Raw genomic sequence first — 22,134 nt, forward strand, 5'->3', positions numbered from 1 at the left:
AGAAAAAGGAACGTTAGTGACAATGTAAGTGAAAGTGCCATTAGCAGTTTCATACCACCCTTTTGTATTTACCCCCTAGAGTGAACATAGCCATTTCGGAAGGTGTTACCTCCTGGTAGCAAGGCAGAGGGTCATCGGATGGATGACGGAGGTCAATTTCTTCAACTATTTATTAAAACATTTTCATTTTTCGAGACCATCACCCAAGTACCCAGTTCTCCTTTTATTAGACAATCATCGTGTATGATAATATGTATCCCTAGCAGCAATAAATTATTGTAGAGAAAACATTGTACTTCTCCCCCCCCCCCCCCCCCCCCCCCCCCCATTCTTATTGCAGAAGCATTTCCAAAGGCCTTCACCCCAGCTAACATTTTAGCGGGTTTGAGAGCACTGGCATTCAACTGTCATGGCAGTTTTTTGTATCCAAAAATGGCAAAAAATCGCTGATTTGCATTGAAATTTGCAATTTCTTGCAAATTTTCGAGATCTTGCAACAACAAAAAAATATTTTATAAAAATATAGTGCGGACCAGTGATGACAATCTTCCGCGGAATTCTGGGATTTTAGGATTATTTCATAAATGTTCCGTTGTTTTTGTCATGTCAAACATTTTCTGCTAAAAGTGGTAGTTCAGGGAAAAAATACAATATGCCTTCTATCATTTTTTGACACCTATGCTCAGTTGCATGAATTTTGGTGACACCCCTTCATGTTAAATGTTGCTGTTGACCAGGGACCCCTTGTAAAGCGTTTTGAGCACATTTAGTGGATACTGCACTATATAAAGCTCAATCACATATAACAGAATAACAATATGATAATAGATAGCTTTTATATAGGGCTTTTCAACATTCCACAACATGCTCAAAGCGCTTTAAATGCTACTCCTGGCGGCCGCATAACATATAGGACGCCACATACTGCCTGTGAGGCGTGTTACAATTTATCTGGGGACAAGGACAATGCTGAAACATGACGATGGGGGACCTCTCCAAATTTAACGTCAGTCTCCAATAGAGCGGTGGTCGCTTGACAATTTATTTGGTCTCTGACGGGAATCGAACCTGGGATGCCAGCATTACATTTACAAGTCTAATGCTTAGACCACTAGGCCACAATCGACCACAAACTATATACATATGGGAAGTGATAAAGGAACAGATTTTAGCATCAGAAAGTATGTTTATGAAGAACAATGATGACAGAGACTTTTGACCCCATATACAGAGACATTTCACCCCCCCCCCCCCCCCCCCCACCTAGCTGATGGCCAATAATAAGAACACTCCCAAACTATAAAAGCACATGATTTACATGGAATAGACTATCAATCATCTCTCAAAAAAAAAGGAAACTACGCATTTGACTGCTTCCCTCTCAGCCAAAGATCCTGGCCAGCACCAAGAGAAGAGAAAAAAAGACAAAAAGAGCAATCTCAATTGAGATCAATGACAAAGAGTAACACGGAAAGGGTAAACAGAAATAGGGGGATAGAAGACAAAGTAAAGTGACCACTCCGCCCACATCCTGGAAATATAACTGAAAAAATGTGGACAAAGTCCCCAAAAATAAATGGATGGGACAAGAGGCAAAAGAAGAACTTGCATGTTGGGGACAGGGAGATGGTTAGGGGAAATCCCTTCCAAGTGCAATATTAGAAATTAAAAAATATTCATTAAGTAAAACTTTGTGTGATCTGATGTATCAGGAATGGAAAACTGTTTAAAACCCAAACAAAACAGAACAATCCATTGTGATGTTCATTGCAAAAGCAACAGTATTTCAAAACATAAAACTAAAACATTAAAAATAGAAGATGGAATAATCTCACTGAAAAAGGGATAACATTTACATAGGTCACACAAAATATTACCAACCCTTGTCATTAATACTCGTAAATAAAGACAAAGGAAAGAATCATGTTGTGTTTTGACATAAAATCACATTTTATTTTTAACTCTTAGCTGCAGCTGCAGCAGCAGCAGCACTCTTTGCTGCAGCGGCTTTAAGAACCTGGGCTACAATCCTCTGTTCTTCAATCAAGAAGGAACGAATAATCCTGAAACAAAAAAGTAAAAAATGATTATAATGAGCTGGGCAGCTATATCATATTCATATACTTATAAATACAGTGCATATTTGTGGTAATGAAAGATTCAGCTATTTAGTGATGAAACCATGATTGCAAAAGGAATAGTTCATTAATTACCTGTTCAATTATTCAAATTTCTGCAATGAACAACAAATATGCTTTTGTATGTACAAGTAGAATATCATATATACAACAACAAAAAAAAGTAAATTGTACCCAAAAAAATCGTACTTTAGAAAGACTGCAACCAATTGTGACATTACGAAAAGAAAGTCATTGTCATGAAACCAATGGAAGTAAATAAATTTTTTTAAAATTTAAATTCCCTTTATTCATCCCATTCCCAGGGGAAATTTGTCTCTAGGGTCTATTCCAAGGGAAGACTGGAATAACCCAGGCGTTAGCTGCAGTGCAGCGCCGCAAATTGAGCTAGGGAGAGGTGACTTGCTCAAGGCCACACAGCGCAGTGGCAGGTGATCGAACTCGGTACCTTCCGGGTACGCAGCAAAGACTGTACCGCGGAGCCACTCTGCCCCCCATTGACATGTAATGACTCTCAGATTAGGTATATTACATTACTTGGGCCAACATCCTATTTCCAAATTTTCAGCCATGTTCTTATTGTAATCAAACAATTAACATTGGTTTCAGCTCAAAACTAACCACTGAAAATGTTTGCAATCGACACCTCAATACCAAAATTTAAAAAAAAAAAGATTTTTTTAAAGATGCATATATATGTAGTTATACAACAATTATTACCATTACTATCATCATGATTATTAACATAAGTTTTGTGAGGTATAAATTACACTTTATTATAATCACTGGTAAAAAATTAAGAAAGAAATCTAATTAAAAAAAATAAAATTTAATTCCTGGAAAAAGTCACAAATTTATGTAAATCTTTTTAAAAAACCTAAAATATTGTAAAAACCAGAGGTATATAAAACAGAATTTGGCCTTCTGCCATGGCATTATTAGATCACCTAGGCATTCCATGAAGGAATATAGAGAATCCATATAACAAGATGTCTGATGTCAACAGGAATCACCTATGTTGTCAGAAGTGAGGAAATTGGGGATAAATAATCTTACCCAAGGGAAAAAAAAAAAGAAAGAAAGTGCCAGAACAGGGAGTCAAATCCTGGACCTTCCAGGCCGCAATGCGATGCAGTAGCCGCTATATATAACCTACTGAATTAATTGTTGTAATAAATGTGGTGCAATAATATCAATGAAACATTTTTTACGATCATCATTATACATAGAGGAAATCTACCCCACATTATCATGAAACCAAAACTAACTGGAAAATTGCCACCCATCCATGATCACGGATCAGCTGCGAATCACTGAAAATTTACGAAATCATGGAATTTCACATAATCCTAGAAAGTTGATAGCTCTGAGTTTTATACTCAGAGGACTTGTGGCAGTCCTGGTATGCTTGTCCTTAACTGCTCATACTAGATTCCATTTCAGTTGCAACTTTCAATCAAAATAGCAAACTTAAAACAGAGCCAGAAGAGAGGCAAAAACAAAAAAAACTTCAGTGCTGAAGTAACTCACCTTTCTTTGACAGCTTTGTGACATCTTGAACCTCCATAGGCACGGGTTACAGTCTTCTTCCTTTTGCACATCTTAGACAGTTTGTTTGGTCTTGCACCTGTAACCTGTGAAAAAGCAGACAATGAAATGTATAAACCTCTAAACAATGCTCGACTATCGAACGGTATTGAATCAACTACACTACACTAGATAGATGAACATCCCTAACCCAGACCTGAAGAAGTTAACTGGCATTCAGATTCACTATGGCATCACAAGACAAGAGAACACTTCATTAAACACCAGGTTTAAATTTCTACACCAAGTGGGTGTATGATGAGGGTTCAAAATGCCCCAATAACTGCACACTCCACTTGCATTTACACCCATTGGTAACACTGCCATGGTGATCTGAGTTTGATAAGGCACATTATTCAACTGATCCCACACACAGGCCACTTCCATTAAGTGATTCTGTCAAGCAACTACCTTTTTACTATGAAATTGAAACTACAATGTCAATTGTTCAGTCACAAGATCAGACAAACTATCACCATCACACCTTTTCTACATAAGAGGGTCCCCACCAAATCCTTGAAATTTTTGTCCATGGTCTAATTCTACGTAGAAACGAATTTGTGATGTCCAAAAATTGGCCCCTAAAAAGTTAAATTTAACAAATAATCTGTCAAATTTCCACTTAAATGCATATATATCTTTAAATAATTCATAGTAAAGACTATAAACTCTCGCCTTAGAATACCTAAACTACAACTACAAGCATCACCATTATCACCAATACTACATGTATGTACTTTTAACTCACTCAATCCTAGAGATTTTTGCTACTTTTCAAAATTGGAAAAAAAAATGTATTAAAAATGAGAATGTGCATAGATGGTTTTATTCAACTACCACTAACATGCAAAAAACTAAAATCATTAGCTCTAATACTACGCATGATGTAACTATAGTACTCTAGTCGGCCATGATACTACGCCTATAATTTGTTCCAGAGAAATGTAAAAAATAGTCATGGGGTAAAAGTAACCTTGGTAAACTACGGATATAGTCGGTGTTTAGGGTTGAGTGAGTTAATGACATGAAGTCTTGTGACGTTGAAAATGGTATTCTTGTTTTTGGCCTTATGTAGCAATAAATATTTTTAGCCTTCATATGGGAGGCCATTGTCAATCTATCAATGATTTAACTGTATTTTTTCTATTAACACACTGAACAATAAGACTCCTTTACATTGTGCTGCCATTGCCAAATGAGAACCATATCTAAGTCTGATACTAATCTAGTCTACAATCTGTACCACACTGGAGCACATGAAGATAGATACAAAATGCCAATAGCACTCTCATCAGAAAATCATAAAATTCGAACAGAAGGATCTGAATCTATGTGCACAAATTGGCAGGACTAATAACCTAACACTAACACAAATGTGGGTTTGATTTAACATTGTTGTAATTGACAATTTTCATTGGTTTAATCTTAGACTTAGAGTATTTCCATTACAATTACAACAATGAGAGGAGAGGCCATAAAAATTTGGGCCAGCAGACCTGCAAATTAGTTTATGTCAATTTGAATTCATGAACCTTTGACCATAACACCCTTGTCGACAATTTCGAACATTCATTATGATCTTCAATTGTACAGACTTGTAGCAATTGAAATTCATGTTTTGGGAAAGTGACAATAAAAACATTCCAACAAATTGGTTTCTTGTAGTAGTCTCCCTTGGAATAACGCAACCTAGTGGACAAGGAAAGCAAATTACAAATTCATCTTTGCTTCCACCAACCCCCTTTGACATGTTATAGAAGCATTAGTGGAAAAAAAACAAACTCATGGACTGTTGAAATGGTTTGATTGCAAAAATCAAGCATTTGTCACACTTTTCCCCCGACCTGATTGCAAAATTCTTATTTTTCTTCTCCCACTAAAATTCCAGACTTATCAAGAATTCCTGACGTGGTGGGGACCTGATAATAGCCATATACAACTGCAACAGACTGTTTCTAACAGATTACAACAAAAAAAATATTTAGTGGAATTTTTAAAAAAAGTATTTTTATGATAATTTTTGTATCTGTTTTAAAAAGCAGTCTTCATGTCAATTAATATTATAATTAAAGTGGGGTTGTTAGCTGTCAGGGTCCTCATTGCTAAGTATTAGAATACTCGTGTCACACTAATAACACTCTTGTCCATCCAATGGTGATTAGGCAGTTTGGAAAGTACTATGCCATAGACTAGTGCTATCCAAGCAAGCAATTGCTATTGTCAATTTAATGCTACAGAAATCTGTACATAACCTGAAGCTGTGGAATTTATGACCCTGAATGAAGACTTTACTCAGTGGTGGGAGACCACATTCTCTGTGTGAAAAGAAATATGCAATCAGCTCTGGTCACACACTATTCCTGGTATTATTAGTATATGTTTGGGATATTATTGGAATCATCAGCGAAGTGTATCAACTTGCATTGCGACGGTCAATGAAAAGAACCGAATAACAATTGTTAGAAGGTAAATGAGGCATTCTCTATCAACACGTTCTGAATACAATGGTGACAAAGGTATTTAAAGAAATTTGACAATTCAAAATACTTACACCTTTCAATCTAATCTTTGTGTCTCCACAGATAGGAATACTTGTTCGTTTCTTTACATGGAGGTAAACCAGCTTGCCACCTGGAGTCCTGGTGCTGTTGTACAATAAAACAGTAGGAAGTTTTACAAAAATGTTGAAAATGTACATTTATATAGAGGTGGATTCAAATATCTCTATTTGATAAATTGATGATTAATATGTAAACATCTTTGGGTGTAATTGTGTAAAAAGTTACCCAAATAAGGTATCAAGTCCCATCCTTGTTTTGTTTTTGTTTTTAAGGGTTTTACAGCGCTTGCAACACATTTAGGTTATATCAGCGCCAGTAAAAAAGAAGAAAATGGAATAGTAAAAAGTTCTACGAAAATTAAGGCACCAAAGAAAAAGTAAGAAAAGGGGAACTAGGAACAAATAGGGATCAGATGTAGTTTCCAAGAGCATACCATCAATGTACTTAGTTTGAGATCACCTATAAGTCTCATCCGGACACAAGCACAAAATCCAACAAAGAAGAATACACTCAAATGCTTACACTATACATTAAACATAACAAACATAATAATACATAACAGAGAGATGATTTACAAGGAAAAAAATATCATCTCCCAAAACAATAACTATGCATTTGACTGTTTCCGTCCCAGCCAGGACTCCAACCAGGGCCAGGACAACACCAAGTGACCTCAATCCAAGACAACGACAGATAGCATGTTGGAAAACAGATATAAGGGGATAGAAGACACAGTATGTACCTCCCTGCCCGCTATGGAGGTCAGGATTGTTTGTTTTGAAGGGTTTTACAGCACTTGCAACACATTTAGGTTATACCAGCGCCAGTAAAAAGGAAGAAAATGGGATAGTAAAAAGTTCTAGAATTACAATTAAAGCACCCAAGAGAACGGAAGACATAGGGGAACTGGGAACAAATGCAGATTCCAAGAGCAAACCATCAATGTACTTAGTTTGAGATCACCTATAAGTCTCATCCGGACACAAGCACAAAATCCAACAAAGAGGAATACACTCAAATGCTTACAATATACATTAAAAATAACAAACATAATAATGCATAACAAAGAGATGATTTACAAGGAAAAAAATATCTCCCAAAACACTAACTATGCATTTGACTGTTTCCCTCCCAGCTAGGACTCAGGCCAGGGCCAAGACAAAACCAAGTAATCTCATTCCAAGACAAAGACAAAAAGCAAGTTGGAAAACATATAGGGGATAGAAGACACAGCAAGTACCTCCCTGCCCACTATGGGAGTAGGGCAGGATCCCCACCCAGAAGTCCCATCCTTCTAACTGGGTTAAATTAATGTGTACAGAGTTTAAAAACTTTATCAAAAAGATGGCCCGTTTTGGCTAGGGAGACCCAAGATTTTGGCTTCCCGGCATAAAATAGTATTTTCTGTTGTGAAACTGTTTCTTTCTGTTTGAGAGGCGAGTTTTTTTCTTCTATTTATTTATTGCTTGGTTGTTTGGCTTTTTTTGCTGATCTTTTTTTTTTAAAGCTTTGACATATTATTATCTTGCACCCCCCCCCCCCCACCCCAAATAAAAAGACAAGAGAGATTGCGACTTATCAGCCGCCTAACTCAAAAGTTATTATATTCGTTTTATTTCTTTTTTTTTAAGTTTATTTTTTATTTTTCAATTTTCTCTTAGTTTCAATAATTCGTTTACTTTTGAGGGGGATGGACAAGGTAATATTGTTTTTAAAAAGCGAAAAACAAAACAAGAACAGCAACAAAACCAAACAAGTAATAAATAAATAGAAGAAAAGAACTAGTCTCTTCAACGTAAAGATACAGTTCCATAAACGAAAATACGGTTTACGCCAAAATCTTGGTCTCCCTAGCCTCCACCATTTTTCTTAGTATCTGGAAAATCAGATTAAAAATTTAACACAAACAAACAGGAGCGAAGATAAAGCAGCTTCTCGTGTCAAGCACTAGATACACATCTTTCAAAAAGGTAGGAATTGTTCTCTACCTTTCATTTTATAAGTAACTCAGACCTGGGCCCAGATATGTGCATACTCTCTCAAATAATAGGGATTTCATTTTTGGTACCCTAAAATAAGGACCTAATATTTTGTATTGTAAATCAGTGATGATGGTGACAAAACGGGAAAAAGGAGGAAAATTATGAATGGTTTTCTTTACGCCACATGTTTACTTCACTAACCCCCACTTTTAGAGCCATTGAGATGATAAACTACTCTAGCTATCTTCTGGATAGTGGGGACACTGCACCAATTTGTTCCACCACACATCAAATCTCTCAAAGCCAGAAAATTTGACTGAGGAAAATGTTTTTTTTTGGAGGAAATTCCTCCTCTGACACAAAAATCGCGGATTTCCGCGGATCCGAGGAAAACCTTCAGCACAGATAAATGAGTTGGGGAAAGTCATTTGACATGTCATCGCCGCTTTATCTTCACTCCTGTTTGTTTGTGTTCAATTTTTAAGCTGATTCTTTAATTAATTTGGATTAATTCTTATAAAAGAAAACGAAGAAGAAGAAGAAGAAGTAGAAGAAGAAGAAGAAGAGGAGGTGGTGGTGCGGTCGTGTGTGGAGGAAAAAGAGAAAACTGAAAACAATCATGGTGGTGAGGAAAGAATACTTCCACTGAGAGTTTTCGAAGGAAAATATTTATTTCGCATTATGTTTTTCCAGTTGACTTTGACTTTGAGACTGATCAAAAAAAAAAAAATGGGAAGGAAAAAAGAGAGTCGGAGAAATGCATGTGTGTCGGTAGCAAAATAGATAGAAACAACCAGGTCCAACACACGCTGTGCATGCTTGTTATTTACCGACTAGGGTGTGTTAGACGACTTGCGCAACCCTCTCTCACAGGCAGTGAATACATTCACTACGTCTAGCAGAGCGTGTAGGTGGAATGATAATATAGCTAACTGAATAGACAGTCTAGTTTTGTTTAGTGTGCGATGCGACAAATAAAAAGTTTTTTAAATTTTAAGTCAGCGTTCGAAACAGAATAAAAACTGATGTTTTCCAGGAAGGAAATAAAACTTTTATTTTATTTTTTGTTGGTTGTCATTTGACGTTACGAATTTAACTTTCAAATAAAAATAAAAAATATTAGCACTTAACAGAATTTTTACTTTTAGGGAGGCCTTCTCATACTCTGACATCCCCAGTATTCTTTTTTTTTAAATATGTTCTAGTAGGGGGTTTGAGAGGGGGGGGGACTTTTTTTTTATATCTTAATTTGACCCAGTCAGGGGGATGGGACTTGGAAAAATAGGTAGTCGCATCGCCCGTGGCTGAGCCGCTGATCGAGCCCCGATATCGATGTTACGGCTCTGGAGTGAAAATTGTGTTTACCGGTGAACATAGTTTTACTTCCATTGCCGTGGAATCGCTTCCTGTGCACTAATTTCGTCACTTCCGGTCTCATTTTAAAGAGGAGAAGCCAGCGCATCAGGCGGCGTTTTCAGATTTTTAATCCGTTCATTCTTTGTTCAGATGCCAGCTGTTTGAAAATTTGGTAAGTTTTAACTTCATTTTAAATACATTTTTCATTATATTACCTATTTTTAATTAATGTTATATTATTCGCCAACCATTTTTCTCTATTTGTGTGAATTTTGGTGGTGATTGATGCTGGCGAAAGCGTCTTTTAGTGACTTTAAATACGATGCGTGTTCATGAAGTTGGCGACGGCCAACCAGGATTGCCTCTCGATGTATCCCCGAGTCTCCTGTGTACAGTGCAGTCTGTAAACTATCGACTGTGTTTGCTTTTGTGACTTGTATAAATAATTTCAAGCTAAATAATTGCTGTAAAAAGACTGAAAATAGGCCCATCCATAATTTTAGTTTTATTTTATGAATGAATGTTGAAACTGAAATGACTTTTTAACTGGGATGATACCGGACAACTAAAAATTATGTTCCACTGATATTATTTTTTATCTTTTATTTTTGTTTGTTCTGCAGGTTAAGTGTGTTGGTTTAATTTAATGTGGTTAATTTCAATACAAATAATACAGAATAGCATGATAGAGCCAATTCAAGTATATTTCATTCATTACTTTACTCTTTACAACAACAAAAATTATTATATAACTTTTTATTTTGTTGATTTAATCATAATCGAAGTACTTTTTTTGTTTTCAGAGTCAGACGTTCATTATGACACCACATTTTCATGTTTCATTTCCTGCCTTGTATTTTTAAATATGAAATTGAAATAACAATATGAATTTGATTGTCTGCCACCTCCAACTCCCGTCGTCTGCCGCCTCGAACTCCAGTCGTCTGTCTTGTATTTTTAAATATGAGATTGAAATAACAACATGAATTTGATTGTCTGCCACCTCCAACTCCAGTCGTCTGCCTCCTCCAGCTCCAATAATCTGCCTTGTATTTTTATATATGAAATTGAAATAACAACATGAATTTGATTGTCTGCCACCTCCAACTCCAGTCGTCTGCCGCCTCTAACTCCTGTCGTCTGTCTTGTATTTTTAAATATGAGATTGAAATAACAACATGAATTTGATTGTCTGCCTCCTCCAGCTCCAATAATCTGCCTTGTATTTTTAAATATGAAATTGACATAACAACATGAATTTGATTGTCTGCCACCTCCAACTCCAGTCGTCTGCCGCCTCGAACTCCAGTCGTCTGTCTTGTATTTTTAAATATGAGATTGAAATAACAACATGAATTTGATTGTCTGCCACCTCCAACTCCAGTCGTCTGCCGTCTCGAACTCCAGTCGTCTGTCTTGTATTTCTAAATATGAGATTGAAATAACAACATGAATTTGATTGTCTACCACCTCCAGCTCCTATAATCTGCCTTGTATTTTTGAATATATGAAATTGTAATAACAACATGAATTTGATTGTCTGCCACCTCCAACTCCCGTCGTCTGCCGCCTCCAGCTCCAATAATCTGCCTTGTATTTCTAAATATGAGATTGAAATAACAACATGAATTTGATTGTCTGCTACCTCCAACTCCCGTCATCTGCCTCCTCCAGCTCCAATAATCCGCCTTGTATTTTTAAATATGAAATTGAAATAACAACATGAATTTGATTGTCTGCCACCTCCAACTCCAGTCGTCTGCCGCCTCTAACTCCAGTCGTCTGTCTTGTATTTTTAAATATGAGACTGAAATAACGACATGAATTTGATTGTCTGCCACCTCCAACTCCCGTCGACTGCCTCCTCCAGCTCCAATAATCTGCCTTGTATTTTAAATATGAAATTGAAGTAACAACATGAATTCGATCGTCAGTCTCCCCCAACTACTTCTGTATCATTGCTTGGACTTCGATGTATTTATTCAGTATCATTACCTGGATATTGCCTGTGTCTACATTCCATGCAGCCAACAACCCAGAGTGCCTAGATTTTGTTGTCTTCTGTCTTTTGCCACATATCAGCCATCTTATGGATTTAAGCGAGTCAGTACGTGAGTACCCTTTAATCTGTTCTCTTAGTGATGTTGAATGCAAAGCAATTATCAAATTTTCTAAAGTTCATTTCAATTTTAATGTAGTTTAATAGTTAGTCATATGATACATCTCTTCGAGATGTTCAGTTTGATATATGACATGCCTATGTTGCAGAAAGTTTGCAAAGTGTCGGTATTTATCGGCTTATTGTTTGTTATTATGTAATATGTTACGTAATATTCAATTTTGCATTTTCAGGTTAAGTTTTCTCTACCACTCTTATGTAGTTCTTGTTTTTAATTTTGCATTTTTATCACTGACCATGTTTGCATATATAAAGCGGCAAGCTTGTTTCTCCCGAGTACTGTTGGTGCCCAAATGTCTTGTCCAAGGATGCAAAAACATTGGGCAGTACATTTGCAAGTTGCATTTACTGACACTTGTTCAACTTTATTTCTAGCCCTGTTCATTGTTTTTTTGTTTTTTTTTTCTTCTCTCCGAATACCAGTCATCTTTCGTCTGTTGCTCATTTGCCAATGCCAAATATTAAGTGCCTTCCCCAAGGACACAACTTTAGTGTCTAAATTCATACGTTTACGCTCCTTTCCTCTTGTTTTAACAATTTTTGTGTTCAAAATTAATCATAGCCATAGTATTGTAAGCATGCTCTGGAAGAAGACCACCCTCAAATCTGTTTTTAAAGTTATTATCCGTTCCTCGCGTCTTTTTTTTCATTTTCTAGGGTTATGTAATTGCATGACGTTGCATAATATTGCATAATAATCATTTAATTTTTTAAAAATTTGCTTCGTCTTTCCTTTGCGATCATTTTGATATATGGTTTTATATGTATTCCATCCCAAATAACCGTGATTTTCCATTTCCCCCGCTTTTCGGTTGCTCTCTGGTCACAGTTTTAGTTTCTTTTTTCCTCTTAAATTATATTAAGTATTTTGGTCCACTTTTGCGGACTAATAATCCCGTAACTTTGGTTCTAATTGTCACATTGTCATAATTTTGGTACCATTGAAAAGTGTATTTCTTGCAGAATAGCATGAGACTATTTTGAAAACAATTGCTGCAATCTCAAATTTTCATGTCACCACTTAATCTTCCTTTTGTTGGTCTTTGTGTTGTCAGTCTCGGCGATTGTCTGGAGGGTTTAAGAAGTTTGAAAATCTGAGGATCAAAATTAAAACGAGTGAAGGTTATGAATTGATGGTAGGGACAATTGTTTATTTGTTAAATTAAATAAATTGTTTTCAATTTCGATAACAAAGAGTTACGTTGCATGTCTCGTGTGGTCAGGGAGATTGAATTATAAGCGTTGATGTAGATTTCCTATTGTTGATAAACAGATTTTATTTAACAGTAATAGAAATACTAGTGCTACCTTGGATTGTTGTTATGATGAAGGCAAAGGAAACGAACTGAAGACGAAAAAAATAAGTTCGCTCCCTGGTGAGTACTTTCTTTTAGTACATTGGTATAATGCGTGACTCTTTTTGATGATGATGAGATAATAATATAGTAATGGTGATTATGGTTGATGATGATGATGATGATGAGGATGATGAGATGATGCTGATGCATGATGATGATATAAAAATAATAATAAAATAATATAATAAATCATAATATACTATTTAATAATTATAATAATATAATAATAAATTATATTAATATTTATTTTATTAATTTTAATAATAATAATTAGTAATAATTAATAAAAATAATAATAAAAATATTAATAATATATTATATAATAATAATAATATTAATGTAATATACTAATAATATGATAATATAATAAAACTAATATGGTGAATTTGAGTTTTGTCTTTTATCAATCGTATTGGACATCTTAGATCGATTAAAATAGTTGTATTTATAATAAACATAGAATTTAGGTGATAGGATTTATGAAATTCGGAACGTGAGGAATGTCTCTCAATTGAGAGGATTCTCGGACAAACTCAAATAGACAATTCAAAAACGCGAAAACAGATTGTCTGCCACCTCCAACTCCAGTCGTCTGCCGCCTCGAACTCCAGTCGTCTGTCTTGTATTTTTAAATATGAGATTGAAATAACAACATGAATTTGATTGTCTGCCACCTCCAACTCCAGTCGTCTGCCGTCTCGAACTCCAGTCGTCTGTCTTGTATTTCTAAATATGAGATTGAAATAACAACATGAATTTGATTGTCTACCACCTCCAGCTCCTATAATCTGCCTTGTATTTTTGAATATATGAAATTGTAATAACAACATGAATTTGATTGTCTGCCACCTCCAACTCCCGTCGTCTGCCGCCTCCAGCTCCAATAATCTGCCTTGTATTTCTAAATATGAGATTGAAAATAACAACATGAATTTGATTGTCTGCTACCTCCAACTCCCGTCATCTGCCTCCTCCAGCTCCAATAATCCGCCTTGTATTTTTAAATATGAAATTGAAATAACAACATGAATTTGATTGTCTGCCACCTCCAACTCCAGTCGTCTGCCGCCTCTAACTCCAGTCGTCTGTCTTGTATTTTTAAATATGAGACTGAAATAACGACATGAATTTGATTGTCTGCCACCTCCAACTCCCGTCGACTGCCTCCTCCAGCTCCAATAATCTGCCTTGTATTTTAAATATGAAATTGAAGTAACAACATGAATTCGATCGTCAGTCTCCCCCAACTACTTCTGTATCATTGCTTGGACTTCGATGTATTTATTCAGTATCATTACCTGGATATTGCCTGTGTCTACATTCCATGCAGCCAACAACCCAGAGTGCCTAGATTTTGTTGTCTTCTGTCTTTTGCCACATATCAGCCATCTTATGGATTTAAGCGAGTCAGTACGTGAGTACCCTTTAATCTGTTCTCTTAGTGATGTTGAATGCAAAGCAATTATCAAATTTTCTAAAGTTCATTTCAATTTTAATGTAGTTTAATAGTTAGTCATATGATACATCTCTTCGAGATGTTCAGTTTGATATATGACATGCCTATGTTGCAGAAAGTTTGCAAAGTGTCGGTATTTATCGGCTTATTGTTTGTTATTATGTAATATGTTACGTAATATTCAATTTTGCATTTTCAGGTTAAGTTTTCTCTACCACTCTTATGTAGTTCTTGTTTTTAATTTTGCATTTTTATCACTGACCATGTTTGCATATATAAAGCGGCAAGCTTGTTTCTCCCGAGTACTGTTGGTGCCCAAATGTCTTGTCCAAGGATGCAAAAACATTGGGCAGTACATTTGCAAGTTGCATTTACTGACACTTGTTCAACTTTATTTCTAGCCCTGTTCATTGTTTTTTTGTTTTTTTTTTCTTCTCTCCGAATACCAGTCATCTTTCGTCTGTTGCTCATTTGCCAATGCCAAATATTAAGTGCCTTCCCCAAGGACACAACTTTAGTGTCTAAATTCATACGTTTACGCTCCTTTCCTCTTGTTTTAACAATTTTTGTGTTCAAAATTAATCATAGCCATAGTATTGTAAGCATGCTCTGGAAGAAGACCACCCTCAAATCTGTTTTTAAAGTTATTATCCGTTCCTCGCGTCTTTTTTTTCATTTTCTAGGGTTATGTAATTGCACGACGTTGCATAATATTGCATAATAATCATTTAATTTTTTTAAAATTTGCTTCGTCTTTCCTTTGCGATCATTTTGATATATGGTTTTATATGTATTCCATCCCAAATAACCGTGATTTTCCATTTCCCCCGCTTTTCGGTTGCTCTCTGGTCACAGTTTTAGTTTCTTTTTTCCTCTTAAATTATATTAAGTATTTTGGTCCACTTTTGCGGACTAATAATCCCGTAACTTTGGTTCTAATTGTCACATTGTCATAATTTTGGTACCATTGAAAAGTGTATTTCTTGCAGAATAGCATGAGACTATTTTGAAAACAATTGCTGCAATCTCAAATTTTCATGCAACTACCTGGAAAAACATAAAATTTGATACCTTATCTGTTTCTCTACGACTTACAGTTATTTAAATTTTTCTGTTGAAATTTTTTGTCAATTTTACAGAGAGAATCTGTGATCTCACTGCTGCCTCAAAATCAGCATCTCGCGGCTATCTGGAAATTTTGAGTTGTGCAGTCAAGATGGCCCACTTATTGCTTTCAGTAATATTGTTTCAATTAAAAATAAATGGCAAGTGTTATGTATCATTTTAAATTTAAAGGTCAGAAAATAAGCTTTATCTTCATATAAATCATTTTCATGTATGAAAAGTATGGAAAAAATTTAGGAAAAATGAAAATGGAAAAAAATGAGGTTTTTGTCCAAAAAAGTGGGGTTGATGGCGGGTAAAATAATGAGCGTGTGTATCAATTTTGATGAAATTTGGCAGAGATGTTCTTCAATTAATTATCTATCAATGTATGAGGTATAATTAAAATGTATCCATAATTTTAAAAGTCCTTATAATTCAAAAACTGATAAATTTTTATTTCCTTAAATTAACTTTCTGAGAAATACAATCAGGAATAATAATAAGAATGAAATACTACACCGTTAGAAAGCTTGTTTTGTGCCCTTTAAATTTAAAATACCAAAATTAGTCACATGGGTTCACAAATAACAGTTAAGGGCCAAAAATAAAGTTCCAAAAAACGAGTTCACCTTAGGCTACTCCATCGGCGGCCACTGGACTGGAGTTATCAAAGTGCCTACCGATGCCGATACCCGCACCAGACTTAATAATGACAATGATGCTTTCATCCCAAAATAAATGGAAATAGAACTGCATGTCAACCACTTACATCTTCCTTTTGTTGGACTTTGTGTTGTAAGACAGGCGACGTCTGAGGGTAAGACGTTGAACCATCTGAGGATCAAAATTAAAAACGAAAGTTGAAATGTTAAGAATTGATGGTCAGGACAAATTGTTTATTTGATAAATTACAATCAAATTGTTATCAATTTCGATAACAAAGAGTACGTTGCATGTCTCTTGGGACAGGAGATTTGAATTATAAGCGTTGATGTAGATTTCATATTGATGATAACAGATTTTAATTAACAGTAAAGAAATATAGGCTACCTTGGATTGTTGTTATGATGAAGAAAAGGAAACGGAACTGAAGACGAAAAAATAAGTTAGCTCCCTTGGTGAAGTACTTCTTATTATTACATTGGTATAACTGGTGAACTTTTTGTTGATGATGATGATAATAATAATAGTAATGGTGATGATGATGATGATGATGATGATGATGATGATGATGATGATGATGATGATGATGATGATGATGATGATATAAATAATAATAATAATAATAATAATAATAATCATAATAAATACAATAATAATAATAATAATAATAATAATAATAATAATAATAATAATAATAATAATAATAATAATAATAATAATAATTAATAATAATAATAATAATAATAATAATAATAATAATAATAATAATAATAATAATAATAATAATAATAATAATAATAATAATAATAATAATAATATAATAATAATAATAATAATAATGGTGAATTTGAGTCTTCTGTCCCTCTTTACTCCAACCATACGTACCTCTGAGAAATCTTAGATCCCACGATTCAAAATTGTTAGCATCTCCTAAAACTAAACTTAAGAATTTTGGTGATAGGTCTATTATGAAATTCGGACCCACGATGTGGAATGATCTCCCTCAATTTGTGAGATTCTCGAGCTCAATACTCAATAGACATTTTCAAAAAAGCCCTGAAAACATATCTTTTCAGGAAATATTTACATAATTGAATTTTAAATGTATTGTATGTGAAATTTATATTGATGATATTGTATTGATGCCCTTTTATGCTCTTAATTGTTTTGATAACTTGGTTGGATTGGTTAAAGCGCTTTGAGCTTTCGACGAAACGCGCTATATAAATATTATTATATTATTATTATTATTATTATTATTATTATTATTATTATTATTATTATTATTATTATTATATTATTTTATTATCTATTATTTATTATATTATTATATTATTATTATTATTATTATTATTATTATTATTATTATTATTATTATTATTATTATTATTATTATTGTTATTATCATTATTACTATTATTTATTATTATTATTATTATTATTATTATTATTATTATTATTATTATTATTATTATTATTATTATTATTATTATTATTATTTTTTATTATTATATTATTATTATTATTATTATTATTATTATTATTATTATGTAATGATAGAAAAAGAAGAAGAAGAAGAAGAAGAAGAAGAAGAAGAAGAAGAAGAAGAAGAAGAAGAAGAAGTAAGAAGAAGAGAGAAGAAGAATAAGAAAATAATGAATATATAATAAGATAATAATAATATAATAATATAATATATAATAATAATAATAATAATAATAATAATAATATAATAATAATAATAATAATAATAATAATAATAATATAATAATAATAATAATAATAAATAATAATAATAATAATAATAATAATAATATATAATAATAATAATAATAAAATAATAATAATAATAAGAAGAAGAAGAAGAAGAGAAGAAGAAAGAAGAAGAAGAGAAGAAGAAGAAGAAGAAGAAGAAGAAATATTATTTATTATTATTATTATTGTTATTATTATTATTATTATTATTATATTATTATTATTATTATTATTATTATTATTATTATTATTATTATTATTACGATACACTTTTTAACCCCTAAATATAACGATTTAATGTTTTTTCCAAGTTAGGCTTGCCCGTTATAGGGGATGAAAGAATTGCATTGATTTATTAAAGAAAATTGTTTTGAACTGCAGCGTTCAATAACAAAACAATTTTTAAAAAATATATAATATAATTAGAAGGAGTATATTTTAAAATAATATATTATGTGAGACCCACTGTCTCCCAACGGCATAATCTCGGGATGAATCGGATTCGAAACGTGACTTTGGGATTGAAATAACAAAACACGAGCTCGGAGACATTTGTAATGCATCAAATCATGACTATTCTATGCCATAACGGTTAAAAATTAGCTCCAAGTTTTGAATATGTGGCTATAAATTCAATTTCCAGCACCTAGGTCATCCCGACATAATACCGCTTTGAGACGGTCGGTCACGTATTTTCATAATCCAGTTCAATGCAAACCACACTGTTGCAGCTTCAATACTGAAGGTAGATGCAACATTTTTGTGGTGTGGGTTGGTGTTAGATTATATCTCCCTATCACAATAATACTAAATTATTTTTTCATAACTTTCAGAATGTCTCAAGTTGTCGGGGAGAGAATTCCATGACCTTTTTGTACTTGTGGGAAAAGGACTGATTGTGCATTCACTTGGGAGTTGAGTAGCTGAACGCTGAGCTCCTTTCTCCTCCTCCTTCTTCTTCTTCTTCTTCTTCTTCTTCTTCTTCTTCTTCTTCTTCTTCTTCTTCTCCTCCTCCTCCTTTTTAAAATATATATTTATTTATTTTTGATGGTCCAGTTGCTCACTGCTGTCATGTTTGTTATACTTTTCCTATTGTTATAGTTATGGAAAAATCTGTAGGCCCGCCTTCGAACTTTTTCAAGCTGGTTTATGGTTTTCTTCGCCTAGGAGTTAATAGCTGTATTCCAAGCTGGGTCCTAACAGTGTGGTAAAGCTTTGTTCTTTTTTTTTTCTGCTCTTGGACACGATGACAGAAAATTTAGATTGTCGTTAGCTTTGTGACATATTTTGTCTAAATGATGGTTCCATGACATTTTGATGTTCAATGTCAGTTTATAGCCATCCGAGTAGTAGGTAGGTTCTGCTCAATTTTCTTTTCTTTTTTTTTTTTAAAGTACGCGAGTTCTAAAAGCGATCTGTTTTTCGTTTGTTTTTTTAATTTGTTTATTCGTTTATCTATTTTTCCATTTAGTTGACCTCTCTGTGATGATTTTAATGATAGGATTCTTGAATTCAGACGTATTAGAATTCAGGACGCTTTCACGGCCTTTTTGTGGTTGTTTTTTTTTTAAAACGCTGTGACGTGTAGGAACTCTGCATAATGCGTGCGCCATGAGCAAATCTCGGATTACAAAACGCAAGGGTGCAAGAAATGTTTTATTATATGTTAGAGTTAGATCGACTTACAATGTAGACAGTTTGTGCGGCTATATGGTCTTGTGGTATGACACTCGCTTTCGGATCGGAAGGTCCTGGGTTCGGGCCTCGCTCGGCGCATAGTTGAGTCCTTGGAAAATGCTCTTTACTCACATTCTCTCATCGAACTCAGGTGTAAAATGAGTACCTGGCCGTTAACAGCATTGTCTCTGTTCGAAAAAAATTATAATATCGCCTAACAGGCGTCATGTCTTGTCCTAAATGTTAAATGTTGCTGTTGGGCAGGGACCCATTGTAAAGCGCTTTGAGCACGTTTAACTTCAATTTAATTTTAGACAGTTTGTAATGTCGCTGACTGTCATCCTCCACCATTCAGATCCATACAGAAGTGAGCAATGACGATCTTACTGAAATCCTTGGGCCTCGATTTGGGTGTCGAAATGACTCGAAATCAAGGCAATATATGGGACACGGCGATTGCGTGTATGCTATTTAAAAAAAATAATTATGACGCTGTTTATCGATGAATATATGACTGAAAGTTGGCACACAATTAGAAAAATGGTCATTTTAGATTATGTCAAACAGCAAAAATGGTGCGATTACAAGAAGACCGTTAAAAACAGATGCAAATATTTCTAAAACTACCAAGAGGAGAGATTTTGCCGTTAATAAGGTTATATGCACCTTTCTTCTATTTATGTTTCAAATTTCATTGGATTATGGTAAGTACTTTTCACATATTACCACAAAATATCAACTCAATTGGATTCAGTAGTCTGATGTCACGCCACCCGACAACGGCGGCCATCTTGGTTCTAAACAAAGAAAATCATTACTTTTTATTTTTCATGCTGGCTAGAACTTTTCATATGCCTTATGATCAGAATGTGTAAAAGCCAAAACATGATCAAATTTATGGGTTTTTCCTCTTGATACGCTTTTATGCTCGCCGGAGAAATATTTCATACGGCGTCCGCCATTGTTCCGATAGTTTAGAGCCAATGTTACTAAGTTACCATGCGTCATTAGGAAGGAAGTGACGTTACGACTGTTGAAGAGTATTTGCACTTCAATGAGTGAAAAGAGACGGCCATTTTTACAACTTTAGTACATTTTAAAGTTTCGTTTTCGTACTGTAACCTTTTAGTTCTCAAAACACATGTTCAGTAATTGAAATGTGTTCCTCGCTTTATCAATGCGTCTATTAATGTCTCTCTCAGCTCCGCTAGTACTTGTAATAAGGCTGCATAAACTTGAAGAATTCTTTGATTATTGGTAATTTTTCGCTAATTAGAATCGGGGAGGGGTGTTGATTGTTTAAAGTGATTCATTCTGACTTTTTAGTATTTATTTTCAGTCCTATGTTGGCCGCAAGAGTTGAGTCTTGATGATTTCTCTGGCATATGTTGTTGTGTGTTGTGTCAAAATCAAAAGTGCTATGTCGTCTGCAAAGTCCACACACACACACTCTAGCGAAGTGAAAAGTGCCCATCGAATCCATCTGTTGTGGTCTTCTGTCTCATTACCCAATTCATGGCAAATGTAAAAATGGGAGAGCAACAAGCTTAGGGGTATCTCTATTTGCCACAAATGCACAGACTATGATCTGATCCTTATTCTGATTTCATCTTCTTATAGTCATAGCAATAAAAACTTGACAGAGCTCATTTTTCTTAAAGCAAAATATCTATTTTTAATATCTATAAAGTTTCGGGTAAAATTCTGAAAATAACTGGTTGCGACAGAGTAAAGGGTTTTAGGGCGCTTTCAACATATTAATGTCATATCAGCGCCAGTAAAAAGGAAAAAAATTCAAATCCAAGAATACACTATCAGTGTACTTAGTTTGAGATCACCTAAAAGTCTCATTCAGACACAAGTACAGGTCCTGACTAAGAGGAATACACTCAAATGGTTACAAATCATATGTTAAAAATGAAAATAACAACAGTACGTAACAGAGAGATGATTTACGAGGAAAAAAATATCATCTCCCAAAACTATAACTATACATTCGACTGTTTCCCTCCCAGCCAAAGACTCCGGCCAAGGTCAGGACAAAACCAAATAATCTCACTCCAAGACAAAGACAGAAAGCAATTGGAAAACAGATACAGGGGGATAGAAGACACCGCAAACTGTAAAAACTTCTAAAATTACAATTAAAGCACCCAAGAAAAGGTAAGACAAAGGGGAATTGGCTCAAATAGGAAACAGATGTAGATTCCAAGAGCACACTATCAACGTACTTAGTTTGAGATCACCTTAAAAGTCTCATCCAGTCACAAGCACAGGTCCCCAATATGAGGAATACACTCAAATGTTTACAAATC

The 22,134-nt window shown here is 34.3% G+C and overlaps 2 protein-coding genes across 2 annotated transcripts in view; both read right to left on the bottom strand.

The window, feature by feature from the left end:
* Nucleotides 1-22,134, bottom strand: part of LOC144973219 (uncharacterized) — a 498,849-nt gene that overhangs the window by 463,320 nt on the left and 13,395 nt on the right. The gene's annotated exons all lie outside the window — the stretch shown is intronic.
* Nucleotides 1,927-16,851, bottom strand: LOC144973211 (large ribosomal subunit protein eL34-like). Its single transcript, XM_078915378.1, has 5 exons — nt 16,775-16,851; nt 16,494-16,558; nt 6,277-6,370; nt 3,669-3,772; nt 1,927-2,063 (listed from the first exon to the last, which is right to left on the bottom strand). The coding sequence occupies exons 2-5, from the start codon at nt 16,556-16,558 to the stop codon at nt 1,958-1,960; spliced, it is 369 nt and encodes a 122-aa protein (XP_078771504.1). The 5' UTR covers nt 16,775-16,851; the 3' UTR covers nt 1,927-1,957.

This window comes from Berghia stephanieae, chromosome 5 (assembly GCF_034508935.2).
Source record: "Berghia stephanieae isolate SIO BIC M18660-M18661 chromosome 5, UCSD_Bste_1.3, whole genome shotgun sequence".
NCBI lineage: Eukaryota > Metazoa > Mollusca > Gastropoda > Nudibranchia > Aeolidiidae > Berghia > Berghia stephanieae.